We start from the raw sequence: 16,517 nt of genomic DNA on the forward strand, positions 1-16,517 counted from the left end.
AGAGCCTGGAGCAGGTTGGGGTTTGTTGTTTTTTTTTTTTCTTCCCCTCGGCAGGCGGCCTCGGGCTAGGGCCCCCCACCTCTGCCCCACTTCGCCGCCGGCCTTCACCTCAGCCACACCCACACGCGGAGGACCATCCAGGAGGGGGAGCGTGAGCGCGTGAGAGCGCGCGCGCGCCTGCGTGCTCCGGGGTAGCCGAGGCAGAGACAGAGACAGAGAGGGAGACGGGAGACAAAAAGAGACATGGAGAGAATGAGGAGGGACAGACAGACAGAGCCGGGCAGAAAGAGGGAGGAGGGCCAAAGAGGGACGTGGAGGAGAGAGGCGCGCTCGCTCCTGAGCCTCGCGAGGAAAACTACTGAAGAGACTGCAGGGAGTTCCTGCGGGAAGACTGAGGTGGAAGATCCCAGAACTTATCCTAAGACCGTCGAGTGAGTGGGGGGGGGGGGTAGCTTCGTGGGACTCGGGGCGGAGGTCAGTAGGCATTTATGGTTACTGCAGAGGCGTTGTCACGGAGCCAGTAGCGTTTAACCCGCCTTGGGTGATTGGAGACCCAGCTCAAGACACCCCGTAACTACGACTCTCAGACTGGTTGTTGGGGCGGTGGGGGGGGGCCCGGGGCTGCAGACAAGGGGAGGAGGGGCACTAGAGGGCCAGGTCCCTGCCTCCCCCTTTCGTCCGCTGTCACTCACTACCCCAACAGTCGCCTAGGGGGCGGGCCCCGGAGAGGTAGGGATGGGGGAGGGTAATCTTGGCAGGCGCCTGCTGCATGGCGTAGGTAGGGACTGTCGAGGGGGGCGGACGCCAGGGGGTTGAACGCGAGTGGGAAGCGGAGAGAGACACGGGGAGGGGGAGGGGACCGGGAACCATTTGAATGAGAGGAGGGGATCACGGGTAGAGTGGGCTCTAGGAGGCAGGGCGAGCACGGGTGTGACGTGGGGGGGCAAGACTCTAGAGCCAGGTAAGGGGAAGCAGGTGCGTTGAGCTGTGGTTTTGTGTGTGTGTGTGTGCGTGTGTGTGCGCGCGCGGCTCAGTGTCTGAGAGCCTCCGGTGGAAAAGGAGACGCCGCCTTTCCCGGGGGCGTGCTTCAAAGCTCCAGAGGTTATCTTTTCCTCCTCAACTAACGGGGCCCCGGGCGGGGGCTCAAGATCCATTTCCAGGGACTGCGCTCCACTCCGCAATTTCCAGGTGGCCACGGGGCTGGGAGTCTCGCGCCGGGGGCCGGCGCTGTCTCGCGAGCCCCCTCCGCGGGCCAGCCAATGGGCTTGGTTTCTGGCGCCGCCCGCCCGCCTGCTGCAGAGCGCTGGGCGCTGCGAGCGGCGCTGCCATTTAAAGGGGCCGCGACCCCTGTCCCGGCTGCTAGGGAGGGAGGTGGAGAAGGAGCGCGGGGCCGTCGCTGTCTGCAGTTCTAGGCTTGTAGCCGTTACTGTAACCCTGCCGCAGGTAGGGGTCGGGCCTTACCAAGCCGAACCGAACCTGCAGGCAGGTTCTCTCAGTAGCCGGGAGGGGGGTCTGAGGAGAGCTCGTAGCTCCAAAATGTCTTCCTGTAAATGCCTGAGGTGGGGGGTGGGCAACAGGAGAAGGAAGCACTGAGAGAGCAATGGGAGAGGGAGACTGGGCTGAGGAAGTGGGCTACCCTGAAGAGGTAACTGGGGGGGGGGGCGGTTAGGAAGGGTAGTTGGTGGGGGCTGGGGAAGGGCTGAGGGAGGACCCAGCTCCGCGGGGAGGGGGGGTGGGGCCAGACTGGGTGGGTGAAGACTGAGAAGCCTGGGGGCTCTAGGAGAGTGCGAGGTGGGGGGAGGATAGAAACAAATTGCAGGGGCGGGAAAGGTTTCTGGTGGCGACGGCCTTCAGAGGCTATAAGGGGGCGTTCAGCCCGAGTTGCGGGGAGGGCGGGTGAAAGGTAATGGGGGAGGGGAGTCGGGAGTTGCAGTCGGGGTTTGGGGGGGCAGGCGAGTGGGTGGAAAGCCCTGACTATCCTGCACTAGGTGTAGGCACAGGGCCAGGGCCAGGGCAGGCCACTCCCCACAGGGGGCGCTCTAAGTGGGGGTCGGCGGGGGAGTGGTCCTTAGGACCAAAGCCCGTAGAAATGCTTGTTGCTTGTGGGGACTGGATCTTGAGAAACCCAAGTGGATGATGGGGTGTGTCCCGGGGCCTGTATAAGAAGGGCTTCTGCCTAAGACCACCTCTCTTGCCCCCTTCTACTCTTCATCTGCAGCCCATATCCAGCCATCTTCATGGACCCAAGTGATTTCCCTAGTCCATTTGACCCATTGACCCTGCCAGAGAAGCCGCTGGCTGGAGACCTTCCAGTAGACATGGAATTTGGAGAGGATCTGCTGGAATCCCAGACTGCCCCGACTCGTGGATGGGTGCCCCCTGGTCCTTCTCCATCCTCGGGAGCCCTGGACCTGCTTGATACCCCTGCTGTCCTGGAAAAAGACCCTGGCGTAGTCCTGGATGGAGCCACTGAGCTGCTGGGGCTGGGGGGGCTACTCTACAAGGCCCCCTCCCCCCCAGAGGTGGACCATGGTCCTGAAGGAACCCTTGCATGGGATGCAGGAGATCAGACCCTAGAACCTGGGCCCGGGGGCAAGACCCCCGAGATAGTGCCACCTGATCCAGGGGCTGGGGCAAATCCCTCTTCCCCCGAGGGGCTGCTCCAGCCTTTGGCTCCAGATTCTCCAATAACCCTGCAGCCCCCCCATGTTGAAGACGAGGAGACCACCTCCATAGCTCTGGGGAGAAGGGGCTCCCCTGGGCAGGAGGAGGAGCTTCCACAAGGGCAGCCACAGAGCCCAAATGGCCCCCCTAGCCCTTCAGTGGGAGAGACTCTGAGGGATGGAATCAAGACTTCTCAGACCAAACCTGGGGGCTCTAGCCCCCCTGTACATCCTTCCTTACCAGGTAGGTTGCCTGACCATCTGGAAACTCAGGCTGGGGAGGGGGCATTGGGAGTGAGGAGGGATGCTTGGGTGCTTCGGGAAGTGGCAAGAGGAGGGTAGAGAGGGAAGGGTAGGGTAGGGATGTGTGGGAAGGGAGTTGTTGGGGCTTGGGAAGGAGGAGTGGGGGGGGGTCTGGGGAAGAGCAAGGAAAGTAGTTATGAGGGGAAGCACAGGGCCTGTGTGGGAGGGATGGGGTGAGGTTTGAGGGAGCCGGTTGGGAGGAACAGATTCAGTGTGAGAGCTTCCCCTTTTCCCGTTTCCCTATCCCAGTGGGCTTTTGGTGCCAGTGTCCTTCCTTCAGATTTTCGGGGAGGACACCAGGCTTTGTGGGTCTAAGATTTTTCCAGCTGTTTTGTTCAGTGTGGGAGTAGGGTTTCTGGGACTGAGGATTGGTACCTAGATTCTGGTACTCTGAATGGCAGAATCTTTTCAAGGGGTGGTGGATCTGTGGGAGGGGAGGGGTAGGCGGCAATTGAGAGGCTCTGGGTCATCCCCCCCTTCTGGTGCTAGTGGCATGCCTGCAGGCTGGGACCAGGGGGACTGGGGGCTTACATAACCGTCCAAGGCCAGGGGAACCTTCCCATATGTTGGTGCGCCCTGTTCCTCTTGCTACCTTTGGGTGGTTGCCCTTGATTTTGTTGGCCAGATATAGAATTCTTAAGGAAAGATGTGTTTACCTGTGTTTGCCTCACTCCCAATGATTGGGACAGATAGCTGGTGAAAGGGTAGGATTCTTTCTTTACTGAGTTGCACACCTTCTCCACTCCACCCCACTTAGTGCAGGGCCTTAAGAAGCCACAGGTACATGGCTTTTTTTTTTTCCCCCTTTCAGTTTTGATTAAGTTTGTTCCCCAAGACTAGAGGTGGGGGTTGGCCAGGAAGGGGGTGCTGAGGGTAGTCGCAACATTTCGGCTGCCTTCTGCTTGCTTTGCAGGAGATGGCCTGACTGGGAAGGCGAGTGAGAAGCCGCCTGAGAGGGTGAGACGGGGAGGGGATGCAAGTAGTCTGGTTCCCCCTATGGCTCTGGGAAGGACAGACCCTTCGTTTTCCCTCCCAGGTGTTGCTCTATGGAGAGTGTATGCAAGGAGAGTTAGCAGGGAGGGGGAGAACTGTGGGTCCCTCCCAAGGGCTGGGCCAAGGGGGTCCTACTCTAAGCGCCCTTTCCCATCTTCTGCCCCCCTCGCAACCCCTAACCAGTGTTAGCCTGCCCCGTTGTCAGCTTCAACCCCTCCATGTTTCCAAGGTACAGAAGAGAAGCGAACGCGTTAGAAGAGCAGAACCTCCCAAACCTGAGGTTGTGGATTCCACTGAGAGCAGTGAGTAGGATTGGAGGGAATGTGACCTGGCCATTCTGGGTGCAGAACAGAGCCTGAGTTGGGGGAGAGAGTTCCATAGCATAGAGCCTGTAGCTCCTGTAGTCTCTCCCCGCAGCGAGTGAAATACCCATCTCCACTATGGGTTGGCATGGGAACCAGGGGCAGTGGGAGAAATTGAAAACAAGAGCAGGGAGAATGGAGAGTTTCCGGTTTCAGCTGTGCCATCCCTGTCTCCAGTCTTCTCATTTGGAGCCCCCTCCCTGGGAGATCACTGTGCCACCATGGACCAGTCACCAGTGGCTTAAGATACCAGTGTAATGGGGGTGGAGAGGTAGAGGCCAAAAACAGCGGGAATGCTGACAGCATGACTGAAGTGACTGTTGGTGGCTGCAGGCCTGTTCCTGCGGTCTTTTCTCACTGCTTTCTCCCCCCCCACCCCCGCCCACGTGTCCACCCTGGTCCTCTTCCTCAGTTCCAGTGTCAGATGAGGATTCTGATGCCATGGTAGATGATCCCAATGATGAGGACTTTGTGCCATTCCGGCCCCGGCGTTCTCCTCGCATGTCCCTACGCTCAAGCGCGACACAGAGGGCTGGACGCTCCTCAACGGCCACCAAAATGACTTGCGCACACTGCCGGACACCATTGCAGAAGGGGCAGACAGCCTATCAGCGCAAGGGGCTGCCTCAGCTCTTCTGCTCTTCCTCCTGTCTTACCACCTTCTCCAAGAAGCCCTCAGGCAAAAAGACCTGTACCTTCTGCAAGAAGTGCGTGACGGCCCTGGGTGGGAGGTGTGGGGGGAGGGGGAGGGACACACATCAGAGTCATGGGTAGGACAGAGAGTGTTTTGGCAGGAAGCCAGCAGAACAGAGCTGGGAAGGAACAGTTTAGGGAGGAGGTCAGAGAGTATCTGGCTCTGTTGGTCATCGTGGGAGCTGCTGAGATATGAGGGTGATTTGGGGTAAATAATTCGTTCTGTTCCCGTCCTCTAGGGAGATCTGGAACACCAAGGAGTCAGTTGTGGCTCAGACTGGCTCAGGAGGCTCCTTCCATGAATTCTGCACATCCGTCTGTCTCTCCTTGTATGAGGCCCAGCAGCAGCGCCCACTCCCCCAGTCTGGGGATCCGGCTGATGCCACTCGCTGCAGCATATGCCAGAAGACTGGAGAGGTGAGGACTCTGACTAGGGGCTGATATACAGAGCCTGGCCACCCCTGATCTGCTCCCTCCAGTCCTAGGGCTGCAGGGGCCAGACCCTGTGGAAAAGGGGGAGTGGGGAGGAAAGGCAGCCATCATGAGGGAGCGTATTCAAGGATAGAGCTTCTCCAGGATGTATGCAGCTGGCCTTCCCTTGCCTCCCAGGACCTCACCTTCAAGTCGGCAGTCTGATGTACAGGTTGGGGGGCCCCTGGGCCCACTGTCTGCTGTGAAGGTGTAGGGTGAGGTGGGGGTGGGAGTCCTTGCAATAGGGTGGGCGGTGGTGGCCAGGCCCTAGCTCAGGGTGTGTGTGTGTATGTGTGGCAGGTCCTGCATGAGGTCAGCAACGGCAGCGTGGTGCACCGGCTCTGCAGCGATACTTGCTTCTCCAAATTCCGCGCCAACAAGGGACTGAAAACCAACTGCTGTGACCAGTGCGGGGCTTACATCTACGCCAAGTCTGGAAGCCCTGGCCCTGAGCTCCTCTTCCACGAGGGCCAACAAAAGCGGTTCTGCAACACAACCTGCTTGGGGGCATACAAGAAGGTGGGGCCGAGGGAGTAGTGTGTTAGCGGGCTGTGGAAGGGGGTGTGGTCCTTGGGTGATAAATAAAGGTGCCTGATGGGGTCCAGGCTGGGAAAAATAAAACAAATAAAGGGGGTTTCAATTGTATCTGTTACGTTTTATTTTTGAAGCTGGCTGGTGGATACACAGGTCTTTGTTATATCATCATCTATACTTTTTTTTTGTATGCCTGAAATATTTCATGTTTAAAAAATTAAATAATAAAAGTGAAGGGATAAATCCAGCCTCAGCCTCTCCTTCCCCATCCTGACAGAAAAACACACGTGTGTACCCCTGTATTTGGTGCAAGACCCTGTGTAAGAACTTTGAGATGCTATCACATGTGGATCGGAATGGCAAGACCAGCCTGTTCTGTTCCCTGTGCTGTACCACTTCTTACAAAGTGAAGCAGGCAGGGCTCACTGGTAGGTGCAAAGCGCTCTTCTCTGAGACCCCTGCCGGCCTTCCTTCTACCTCCCGTATTCCCCTCTTTTAAAGTAATCCCTGCTGCCCAACCTCGGCCCAACCACATCTTCCCGTGGATTTTCTGTTCCATCTCTGCACTGCCTTACACCTTCTGTGTGCTCTCTCTCTCTCTTCCTCTCTTCCTCTCTTTTTTTTTCTTTCTTTTCTTTCTCTCCTTTCTTTCTCTCTGTACCCCAGGCCCTCCCCGACCCTGCAGCTTCTGCCGCCGCAGCCTCTCTGACCCCTGTTACTACAACAAGGTTGACCGCACAGTCTACCAGTTCTGCAGCCCCAGCTGCTGGACCAAGTTCCAGGTACTCCAGACCCTGGACCAGGGTTAAGGGTGTAGCAACATAGAGAGGGTAGGAAAATTGGGGTAGGTAGGCCTGGGCAGAGCAAAGAATGAGCGTGATGTCCCTGCCCACCGCCACTGCACACATCTTGCCCCTCCCTTACTTGTCTTCCTTCCCTCCAGCGCACAAGCCCTGAGGGGGGCATTCACCTGAGCTGCCACTACTGCCACAGCCTCTTCAGTGGCAAACCTGAGGTCTTGGATTGGCAGGTAAGACCCCTGACCCTTTGCCCCCACCCACATCTAGCCACATGACTCAACATCTTGTCTCAGGGGACCCTTCCGCTTGGCCCCGGCCAGGCCCTTATGTCACAGCTCTTGTCCTCCCCACCCTGTGCCCGCATCTTAGGACCAGGTGTTCCAGTTCTGCTGCCGCGATTGCTGTGAGGATTTCAAGAGGCTTCGGGGTGTGGTGTCGCAGTGTGAGCACTGCCGGCAAGAGAAACTCCTGCATGAGAAACTCAGATTCAGTGGAGTGGAGAAGAGCTTCTGTAGTGAAGGTAAGGCAGTAGGGAAGGCCCAGAAGCTTCTGGACCTCCCAGCCAGGCAAAAGGGCAGAGAAGGGAGAAAGGTTGGTGTGTGGCCCATAGGGGGATAGATCTTCTTGGGATGTTCTACCTTTGTTCTGACAATTTGGGCACCAGAGCTGTTTTTTGTTTTGTGTGGGTTTTTTTTTTTTTTTTTGCTTGTTTGTTTTTGTTTTGTTTTAAAGATTTATTTTTATTGGAAAGGCATATTTACAAAAAGGAGAGACACAGAGAAAGATCTTGCATCCACTGGCTCAGTCCCCAAATGGTTGCAACAACCATTGCTGTGGTGATCCAAAGCCAGGAGCTTCTGGATCCCGACATGGGTGCAGGATCCCAAGGCTTTGGGCTGTCTTTAACTGCTTTCCCAGGCCACAAACAGGAGGCTGGAGGGGAAGTGGAACAGCCAGGACATGAACTGGCGCCCATATGGGATTCCAGGGTTTGGAGGGGAAGGCTTAGCCAGTTGAGGCAATACACCAGCCCCACTAGGGTGTTTAAAGAGAGGTTCTAAGTATAACTGCCTTAAAAAGATTGGGTCTCAGGCTCTTTCTGGACTCTTGGCTCTTCTCTTTCTAGGCTGTGTACTGCTATACAAGCAGGACTTCACCAAGAAGCTGGGCTTGTGCTGCATCACTTGCACTTACTGCTCCCAAACCTGCCAACGTGGGGTCACTGAGCAGCTGGATGGCAGTACCTGGGACTTTTGCAGTGAGGACTGTAAGAGCAAGTACCTACTGTGGTATTGCAAGGTAAGGTGGGTAGCACATTGGGTAGGAGGGAAGTGAATGACAGCGAGCATGGGCTGTTGTGCTGGGGTTGGAATGGGCAGATCTCCAGGGAGGGGAGACAATGTCCAGTTTCCAAGCTGGCCCACTCTTCAAGGGGAGGAATATGATTTATCCCAAGGGAAGGGCCCAGCACATTTAGGAAGGCAGATCTGACCATGCTGTTGACACCTTCAGGCTGCCCGGTGCCATGCCTGTAAGCGCCAGGGAAAGCTGCTGGAGACCATCCACTGGCGTGGGCAGATCCGTCATTTCTGCAACCAACAGTGTCTGCTGCGCTTCTACAGCCAGCAGAACCAACCCAACCTGGACACCCAGAGTGGGCCCGAGAGCCTCCTGAACAGTGAGTCCCTGGCAGGGGCACGCTCTTAGAACTGGGCTTGGACTCTTACACTTGTAGGCCCAGCTCCTGTCTTCTTTCCCTCCCTGACCAGAGCTCCTGGTACCGTTCTGTCTTTTCACTTCAGAACTCTACAAGTACCAGGGATAATCATGGAGTGATATTCTACATGTTTTCTGTGAAGGAAAGACTTTGATGGATTGTTGCCTCCCCAGATAGGAGGAGACCTGCAGGGGTTTTGGATAGTTTTCAGAAAGAAGAAACTGACGCTATAAGCTCTGTCTTTAGTGCACCTGAAGATGGCATTTTTTTTTCCTAGAATGTTAGCCCAGATTTTTTGCAGCTCTAGGGATATGAAAATCCCAAGAGCCATTTCGGTAGAATTCAAATTTGTGGGGTGGTGTGGGTTGGGAGAAATGTAATGTTCCACTCCACTCGGTTGCCAGGAGAAAAGACTCTCCCTGGCTTGTGTTTCTGTGGCTTTAGTGAAGACTAGACCTGGCTTCACAAGGAGGGGAAATCCTAGACTTCCCAATTTCCATTTGGTGCACCTCTTAATGAAGTTTTCTTGGAAGTAGGGTGAGGAAAATGATCAGCTACTTCCTTAGGTGACAGCATTCATTTATTTTGATCTACAGGTCAGTCTTCTGATTCAAAGCCCCAAACACCCTCTCAGACCAAAGTGGAAAACAACACCACAGTGAGGACCACAGAGGAAAGTGGGAATTTGGGCAAGGTAGGGGTAAAAGCCATGGAGGACAATCTCAGGAAGGTGTAATAGTTGACAGCAGTAACAGTGCTTTGTCGCTGCAGATCCCTGCAAAGACCCGATCAACTCCGACTTCCACTCCTCCTCCACCCCCACCTCCTCCAGCTACACCACGCAAAAACAAAGCTGCCATGTGTAAGCCACTGATGCAGAATCGAGGCGTCTCGTGCAAGGTGGAAATGAAGTCCAAAGGAATTCAGACAGGTGAGTCAGAGTACCTAGTTTCTAGATATCACATGCTGCATTCCAGAGTCCTGGGCCTCCAACACCATTTCCAAGAGCCAGGTATAAAGGAATTCCTTGGGTGGCTGGCATATCATATAGAATTATAGAATGGTCTCTCAACCTTTGGTTCACTGAGCATGTGTGACAGCTTTTAAGGATGACAAGCAGACATCAAGTTCCAGGTCAGATGTGACCTGTCTAGCAGGGACTCTGAGAAGACCCCTTTCTTGTCAACAGAAGAGTGGAAGCCACAGGTGATTGTGCTGCCCATCCCAGTGCCCATCTTTGTGCCAGTGCCTATGCATCTGTACTGCCAGAAAGTCCCGGTGCCTTTCTCCATGCCTATTCCGGTAAGTTTTCCTGCTTGCCCTTTCCGGGTGAGATGCACTCCTTCCCCTACTCATCAGCAGCCCCTCTTGTCTGCTGGTGTGGTTCTTGGCTTTTACTTGGGATTCATGCTTCCAGGTGCCTGTGCCCATGTTCTTGCCCACTACCTTGGAGAGCACAGACAAGATTGTCGAGACCATTGAGGAGCTAAAGGTGAAGATCCCTTCCAACCCCTTGGAGGCTGACATCCTGGCTATGGCAGAAATGATTGCAGAGGCTGAGGAGTTGGACAAGGCCTCATCTGACCTTTGTGGTATGTCATGGACAGCGACGATAAAGGAGACAGTCTGTCTCTAACGGAGTGGAGGGTGGTGATTTCGGTGCCCAGTGGAGTGGTAGGGGGATAGTTGGAATTGACCCATGAAGGCTTATGAGGGTGTTAAGCAGGAGCTGCAGCTATTATACCAACTTCTCTGCCTCCCAGATCTTGTGAGTAACCAAAGCGCAGAGGGACTTCTGGAAGACTGTGACCTGTTTGGGCCTGCTCGAGATGATGTCCTGGCCATGGCTGTCAAGATGGCCAATGTCTTGGATGAACCTGGGCAAGACTTGGAGGCAGACTTCCCCAAGAGTGAGTAGGATTTCAACGCATGTCCACTGAGGGTAGTAGCATTTGTGTCATCAGGAAAGGAGTGTTATTTGTGACAACTGAACATGGCCTTAAGCAGTGCTCATTCTAACTGTAAAATAGAAAGTTCTTCTAAGGAGTAGTGCTACAAGTGCCAGGACCAATATACCATTTTGTACTTATGAGTCTTGCTTTTTGTGTTTCTAAGCTTGTATATACCTTTTAGTTGTAATAATAAACAACAAAACCCAGCAAAACATAAAAGGTTATATATACAATCAAGTAGTATTTACATTGTTGTGAATGTGGTTTTGTGCTTCGGAGGGCATTTTTGGTATATCCTGGCTGGTTCCTGCTGACTCCACTGAAGCCAAAAAGCTCATCTGGAGTCAAGTGGACAAGTAGCAGGGGTGGGATGAGAGAACCACTGCACAGAGAGAGATTGATTTCTTCTTTCTTTCCCTTCTGTTAGATCCTTTAGACATTAACCCCAGTGTAGACTTTCTGTTTGACTGTGGCCTGGTAGGACCTGAGGATGTGTCTGCTGAACAAGACTTGCCCCGAACCATGAGAAAGGTAAGGGCTGGGGCTGTTGCACACCCCATAGAAGGATAGAGACTCAAAGGGGAGTGTTTGCCCTGGGAACCAAGCTTGAGTCAGTTTCCTGGTGGTAACCATTGTCCTCACTAACTTCCATGGTGCCTCTGACCTTACCTCTGCCACCCCTGTTCTTTCTTTTCCCCTTTAGGGTCAAAAGCGGCTGGTGCTTTCAGAAAGCTGTTCCCGGGATTCCATGAGTAGCCAGCCTAGCTGTACTGGACTCAACTATTCATATGGTGTCAATGCTTGGAAGTGCTGGGTACAGTCAAAATATGCCAACGGAGAAACCAGCAAGGGCGATGAGCTGCGTTTTGGCCGTAAGCTCCCAGGGGAGGGAGGCAGGGACCATGAGGAAGAGGAGGGTCTGGGCCTGAGATTTAGCTGAAGATATCTAGGAGGGATAAGGGTATGATTGTTTCAGGGTGCCCTGTGAAGAGGAGAAGGAGTTGTAGATGAGAGGGAGGTGATGTTTAGGTTGGAGGCTGAGGGCCCTTTTTGTAATTGGTGGGTTTGTTCAGGAGTTAAGTGTGACTAAGGTAAGGGGGATTGATGGTGCTGGAGCAGAGTGAGATTCTCCAAGTAGTTTTTCTTAGTCCTTCCCCCTCTACTTGCATATCATTGCAGCCAAACCCATGCGTATCAAAGAGGATATTCTCGCCTGCTCAGCTGCTGAACTGAACTATGGCCTGGCTCAGTTTGTGAGAGAAATCACCCGACCCAATGGTGAACGATATGAACCTGATAGTATCTACTATTTGTGTCTTGGCATCCAACAGGTACTTCTCCCACCTCACTTCCTGTAACTCAACACAGTAAACAGGGTCCTACCAGAAAAGCTGCTGCCTCATTCCCTATTCTCACCTTATCTCCTACCCCAAGCTAGCAATTTGCCTTTATTCTCCTACTCCAGAGAGAACACAAGATGTCAATATTCCTGCAAAGTCTAAGTTTCATCCCAGGACTGTTGGCCAGGGAGCAGTGTGCATTCCTGTCTGGATCCCTTTCATAACCTTTAAGCCCTTTCGAAGAGCAGATGGCTGGATAGAACTGGGCTCCTTGGTGGCATAGTGCCTGACTTCCGTTGGCAGAGGTCAGCTGTGCCTCACCTGATTGGGGGAGGCGGGAGCTGAGCTCCTGAAGATTGTCTCCTCTTGAGGCAAAGCCTCAGTGCATCCAAGTGTGCTGGGTACAGCGTGGCGGAAGCACTCTGGGCCACCCAGACACCCATCTCCCATTGTCTGCTAATTATCAAGGACACCATGCCTGTTGTCTTTCTTTTAGTATCTAGTCTGGCTTTACATGGCTCTGCTCTTTCTTTCTGCAGTACTTGCTGGAAAATAATCGAATGGTGAACATTTTCACGGACCTTTACTACCTGACTTTCGTTCAAGAACTCAACAAGTCTCTGAGTACCTGGCAGCCCACGCTCCTCCCCAACAGTAAGGGAGGGGAACTTAGCAACCCCAAACACTGCTGTGCATTTTGGTCAGCCACTCTTCACTGGGGAGGGGGACCTAAGGGCGGAACCATGTGCTAGATGCCTCAAGGTTTGGAGCCCCTGTCATTGAATATGAGCAGGGGGAAAAAAACTCAAATCTGAAAGAGCTATCTCTGGGACTAAAACAAGATGGGCCTGGGTTTGGGTAGTAAGTGAAGAAAGAAACCCAAAGAAAGTTGCAGGACTTTTTTGAGGTTTATAGCTACCTGCCTACAACTTGAGGGTGGTGAGAAAAACTCCAGAAACAGGTGGAAAATACAGTCATGTGCTATATAACAACATTTAAATTGGTGATAGACCCCATATGTACCAGTGGTCCCGTAAGATTGTAAGGGAGTGGAAAAATGCCTAACATGTAGGAGTGTCATACTTGACCGTTGTGTTATAGTTACCCACGGTATTCATTATTCTAACATGCTGTGTAGGCTTATAGCTTAGGAGCAGTAGGTTCTACCGCATAGCCTAGATGTGCTGTAGGCTAGAAGATGCAGGTGTGTGTGAGTACACTAACTGATGTCCACAAAATCAGCTAGTGACACCGTGTCTCAGAATGTGTCCTCAGCAGTAAGCAATTGATGATTGTATGTGGAAAAACAACAACAACAACAAAACGAGTAGTGAGCAAGTAAGCTAGAACTACTTTGTGGTAGAGTGGCAGAACTTAGTCAGTAGTGATTTATCCAAGAATTGAGTGGTAAATACTTTAGAGGGAATAACCAGGATCAGCAGTGGCTGGGTTAGGGGGTCCATCCCTCTTCACCAGCCTCTTCCCTTTGCCTGTTGCAGATACGGTGTTCTCCCGAGTGGAGGAAGAGCATCTCTGGGAGTGTAAGCAGCTGGGGGTCTACTCGCCCTTTGTCCTTCTCAACACCCTCATGTTCTTCAACACTAAGTTTTTTGGGCTGCAAACAGCTGAGGAACACATGCAGCTCTCCTTCACCAATGTGGTACGGCAGTCCCGCAAGTGTACCACCCCCCGGGGCACCACCAAGGTGGTGAGCATTCGCTACTATGCCCCAGTCCGCCAGAGGAAAGGACGAGGTATGAGGCTACTACCTGCTTTGCTTTTGCTGCCTTCTCTGCTTTCCCTTCCCTTGCCTCCAGCATAACCCACTATACCTGTCGGGTTGGCCCTCTCCTTTGCCACTGGCTTCTCTCTTCTCCCCTTCCCGTGTTTGTATAAGGTGGAAATGGCCAGCCATTCTATCTGATGGGCAGTGGCTCTTGCACAAATAGGAGGTTGATTGGCTGCCTATTTCCCACTTTTCCTCTTTACAGGCTATTGACTTTGCTTTCCTAAGTTTTGGGGGTGGTGAGCTGGTAGGAAGTTGTTGGACGTGTTTTACTGTGGAGGAGGGAATTGGGACCATCACTGTCCCTGTTCTGGAAGGCAAGCCCAACCTTACAAATAGGGGCTGTCTTATCAGCTTGATTATATAACTTATGAGATCACCTCTTCAAGAAATCAGCTTGGGGGAGGTTATAGAGACTTTGGCCATGAGAACTGGGTGCGGCTGGAGATCAACACCCTACACGACGTTGGGTTGCTGCAGAGACTGACCAAGCTCCTCTTCTGCCTATTTTCTTCTTCATGAAACTATTTTGTGTCTTGAGACCTCCCCCACCTGTCTCCAGACTGTGCTATTAGAGGTGGCTTCTTGAGCTTATTGCTCTCAATGAGTCTCTTTCCTCTACTATAGACATAGGTCCTGGGAAACGGAAGAGAGAAGACGAATCCCCAGTCTTAGAGCAACGTGAGAACCGCATGAATCCCCTCCGCTGTCCTGTCAAGTTCTATGAATTCTATCTCTCAAAATGGTAAGCGGGCAGGTTTGCAGGATTGGCCTTAGCACGGGGACCCAAGGGATCTTCTGGGCCTTAATACTGATCTTCTGTCCTCCTACTCCCCCACCACCAATGCAGTCCTGAAAGCCTTCGGACTCGAAACGATGTATTCTATCTGCAACCTGAGCGCTCCTGTATCGCTGAGTCACCTCTCTGGTATTCTGTGATCCCCATGGACCGAAGCATGTTGGAGAGCATGCTCAATCGCATTCTGGCTGTGCGTGAGATTTATGAGGAACTGGGAAGTCGTCCTGGGGAAGACGACATAGACTAGAATCCATGTGCCATCCATATCCATCTGTCACATCATGTCCTGTGGTCTTGTCCCCGCACAGTGACTGGCCCAGGAACCAATGCTACTCATCCTGAAGGGCCTGACCGCCCATTTCTGCTCACCCCTTCCCTGCCTTCCCTTGGAACCCCTGGCTCTTACCTCCTTCTGTATCACTTGATAACCAAGGGGCTCCAGTCTTCTGTACTCCCAATTATGGGCAGAAACCAGCTGGCCCATTTTCGTTATGCTTCAGAGTAAAACTGCTTCTGGAGGAAGACTGTGGGTAGAGTGTTAACAGCTCTGGTGCTCCTGTTGGCTTTGGGTTTCCTAACCACCCTGCGTAGGCAAAGTCCGTCCTTCCTGGGTTTGACTTAGGGAAGAACCCAGCTGCCTTCTCTGCCCTGTGCCCACTCCCTTTTATAGTCTTCTCCAGAACCATGTGAAAGGGTCTTGTCTGAAAGGTATGGAAGAAAAGATAAAAAGTAATGAGAGGACCATTTATCTAAAACACAGACCCTAGACACTCTTCCCCTTCTGCAAGATAATTGGTTGTTGGCACCCTCTCATCACCATGTCCTCCACCCCATCCATGTAAGCGCCAAGCCTTGGTGCTGCAACTTTAAAAAAAAGTCCCAATGCCTTTTTTTTTTTTTAACCCTCAAAGGCAGAGAATGACTTAAAAGTACGGGAAGCAGACTCCTCTTGTGCAGACGCCTATTCCCTTGGTCTATGTTTTTGTCTCTCTGCCATGTCACGTTGGTGTGAGCTATGGTGTCAACATGCTTAGCCCCCTCTGTAATTGCCGCCCTTTAGTTCAGTGGACAGAGCTGCCAAGACAAAAACTACCTTCTGACCTGGCTTGGGGCTGGATTTCCCACTCTCGTTTTAGGAATGAGGAGGGACACTGATCAGTATGCATCTTGCTTATCGTAAGAGCCAGACCAGTTTTGTGAGGGCCTGGGTTGTGCTGGATAGGATCTGTGGTCAAAGGCTTAGCTGAGGAGCTGTGGGTGTAGGCATAGGGCCTGCCTCCGCTGCCTACATCTCTTCCCCGTCTTGCCTTTGTAGTCTCAGAACGCTGTTAGTGTCTGGCAAAGGAGGTGTACCCAGTTTTTTTCCCTGTTGACTTTGCTGTTCCCCAGCCTCCCTTTTTTTTTGTGTTTTTATAACTGTCACCAGTTTAGCCACTGTTTAAATTGTATATATTGTTCTGAGGCACATGGCCTGTCCCTTAAGTGAGCCATGCCCACCCTTGTGTTGTAGTGAGAAACTGTTGTCACGACTAACCTTCTGTCTCTGGAATTGTTTGTTTCAAATAAAGAGTTAAAGTTGTCTTTTGCCTTTTCTGGGGGCAGCAGAGTAGTGTTTGAAGGGTGGAGCAGCTATGCTAGGTAACCTCAGATCCCTCCGAGTGTCAAGTCAAGTGTTCCACCTCAGTGTGGGAACACCCTTATCCACCTCATTGAAGGAACCCACTTAGGAATGTGATCTTTTTTATAACAAGTCTCCAAACACCCAGGAACAAAAATGATTATTCAGCAGTCATTGATTAAGGACCTAGGCTATAATGCCCCCAAGACCAAGATTAATTACACCACAGTCCTATCCCCAGGTAAGGGGAGGCACTGACCAAAAAACAATTAGTAGTAATATGGGGCTAGGAGAGCAAAGGAATAAGGAGTTCATTTCAAGTGTATGGACAGGTTTTTCACCTAGGGAGGTGGCATTTGACCAGGCCCTCAGATACTTCAACCGGAGAGGTTGGGAGGCCACAGTTGTGGAAGAGGAATGTGTAAGACTGCTTTTCCAACAGGGAACATAGATTGAGATCTGTTGTTTTGAGGATAATATCCCTAG

At 52.7% G+C, this 16,517-nt stretch overlaps 1 protein-coding gene across 4 annotated transcripts; it reads left to right on the forward strand.

Moving 5' to 3' along the window:
* Positions 1 to 264: 264 nt before the first annotated feature.
* Positions 265 to 15,992, forward strand: ZMYM3 (zinc finger MYM-type containing 3). 4 transcript variants are annotated; one of them, XM_041000546.1, is made up of 25 exons: positions 265 to 431; positions 2,219 to 2,907; positions 3,880 to 3,923; positions 4,189 to 4,261; positions 4,734 to 5,028; positions 5,254 to 5,431; positions 5,786 to 6,004; positions 6,297 to 6,447; positions 6,686 to 6,801; positions 6,963 to 7,049; positions 7,189 to 7,339; positions 7,946 to 8,118; positions 8,332 to 8,497; positions 9,133 to 9,230; positions 9,308 to 9,467; positions 9,726 to 9,838; positions 9,954 to 10,128; positions 10,300 to 10,446; positions 10,916 to 11,019; positions 11,192 to 11,360; positions 11,668 to 11,819; positions 12,368 to 12,482; positions 13,328 to 13,582; positions 14,242 to 14,359; positions 14,465 to 15,992. In XM_041000546.1, the coding sequence occupies exons 2-25, from the start codon at positions 2,238 to 2,240 to the stop codon at positions 14,658 to 14,660; spliced, it is 4,125 nt and encodes a 1,374-aa protein (XP_040856480.1). In that variant the 5' UTR covers positions 265 to 431; positions 2,219 to 2,237; the 3' UTR covers positions 14,661 to 15,992. The 4 variants fall into 4 exon arrangements, with proteins under 4 accessions (XP_040856480.1, XP_040856471.1, XP_040856491.1 ...); XM_041000537.1 differs by having other exon boundaries at positions 349 to 431; positions 4,195 to 4,261; XM_041000557.1 differs by lacking the exons at positions 6,297 to 6,447; positions 6,686 to 6,801; positions 6,963 to 7,049; ... (13 more) ...; positions 14,242 to 14,359; positions 14,465 to 15,992 and having other exon boundaries at positions 349 to 431; positions 4,195 to 4,261; positions 5,786 to 6,258.
* Positions 15,993 to 16,517: the final 525 nt, after the last annotated feature.

Source organism: Ochotona curzoniae, unplaced genomic scaffold (assembly GCF_017591425.1).
Source record: "Ochotona curzoniae isolate NIBS_2020 unplaced genomic scaffold, NIBS_Ocur_1.0 contig_1274, whole genome shotgun sequence".
Taxonomy (NCBI): domain Eukaryota; kingdom Metazoa; phylum Chordata; class Mammalia; order Lagomorpha; family Ochotonidae; genus Ochotona; species Ochotona curzoniae.

Coding starts and splice junctions, on each gene's coding strand:
- ZMYM3 (XM_041000546.1), top strand. CDS start 2,238: ATGGACCCAAGTGATTTCCCTAGTCCATTTGACCCATTGACCCTGCCA. Junction 5,432..5,785: donor TATGCCAGAAGACTGGAGAG/GTGAGGACTCTG, acceptor TATGTGTGGCAG/GTCCTGCATGAGGTCAGCAA. Junction 12,483..13,327: donor GCCCACGCTCCTCCCCAACA/GTAAGGGAGGGG, acceptor TGCCTGTTGCAG/ATACGGTGTTCTCCCGAGTG.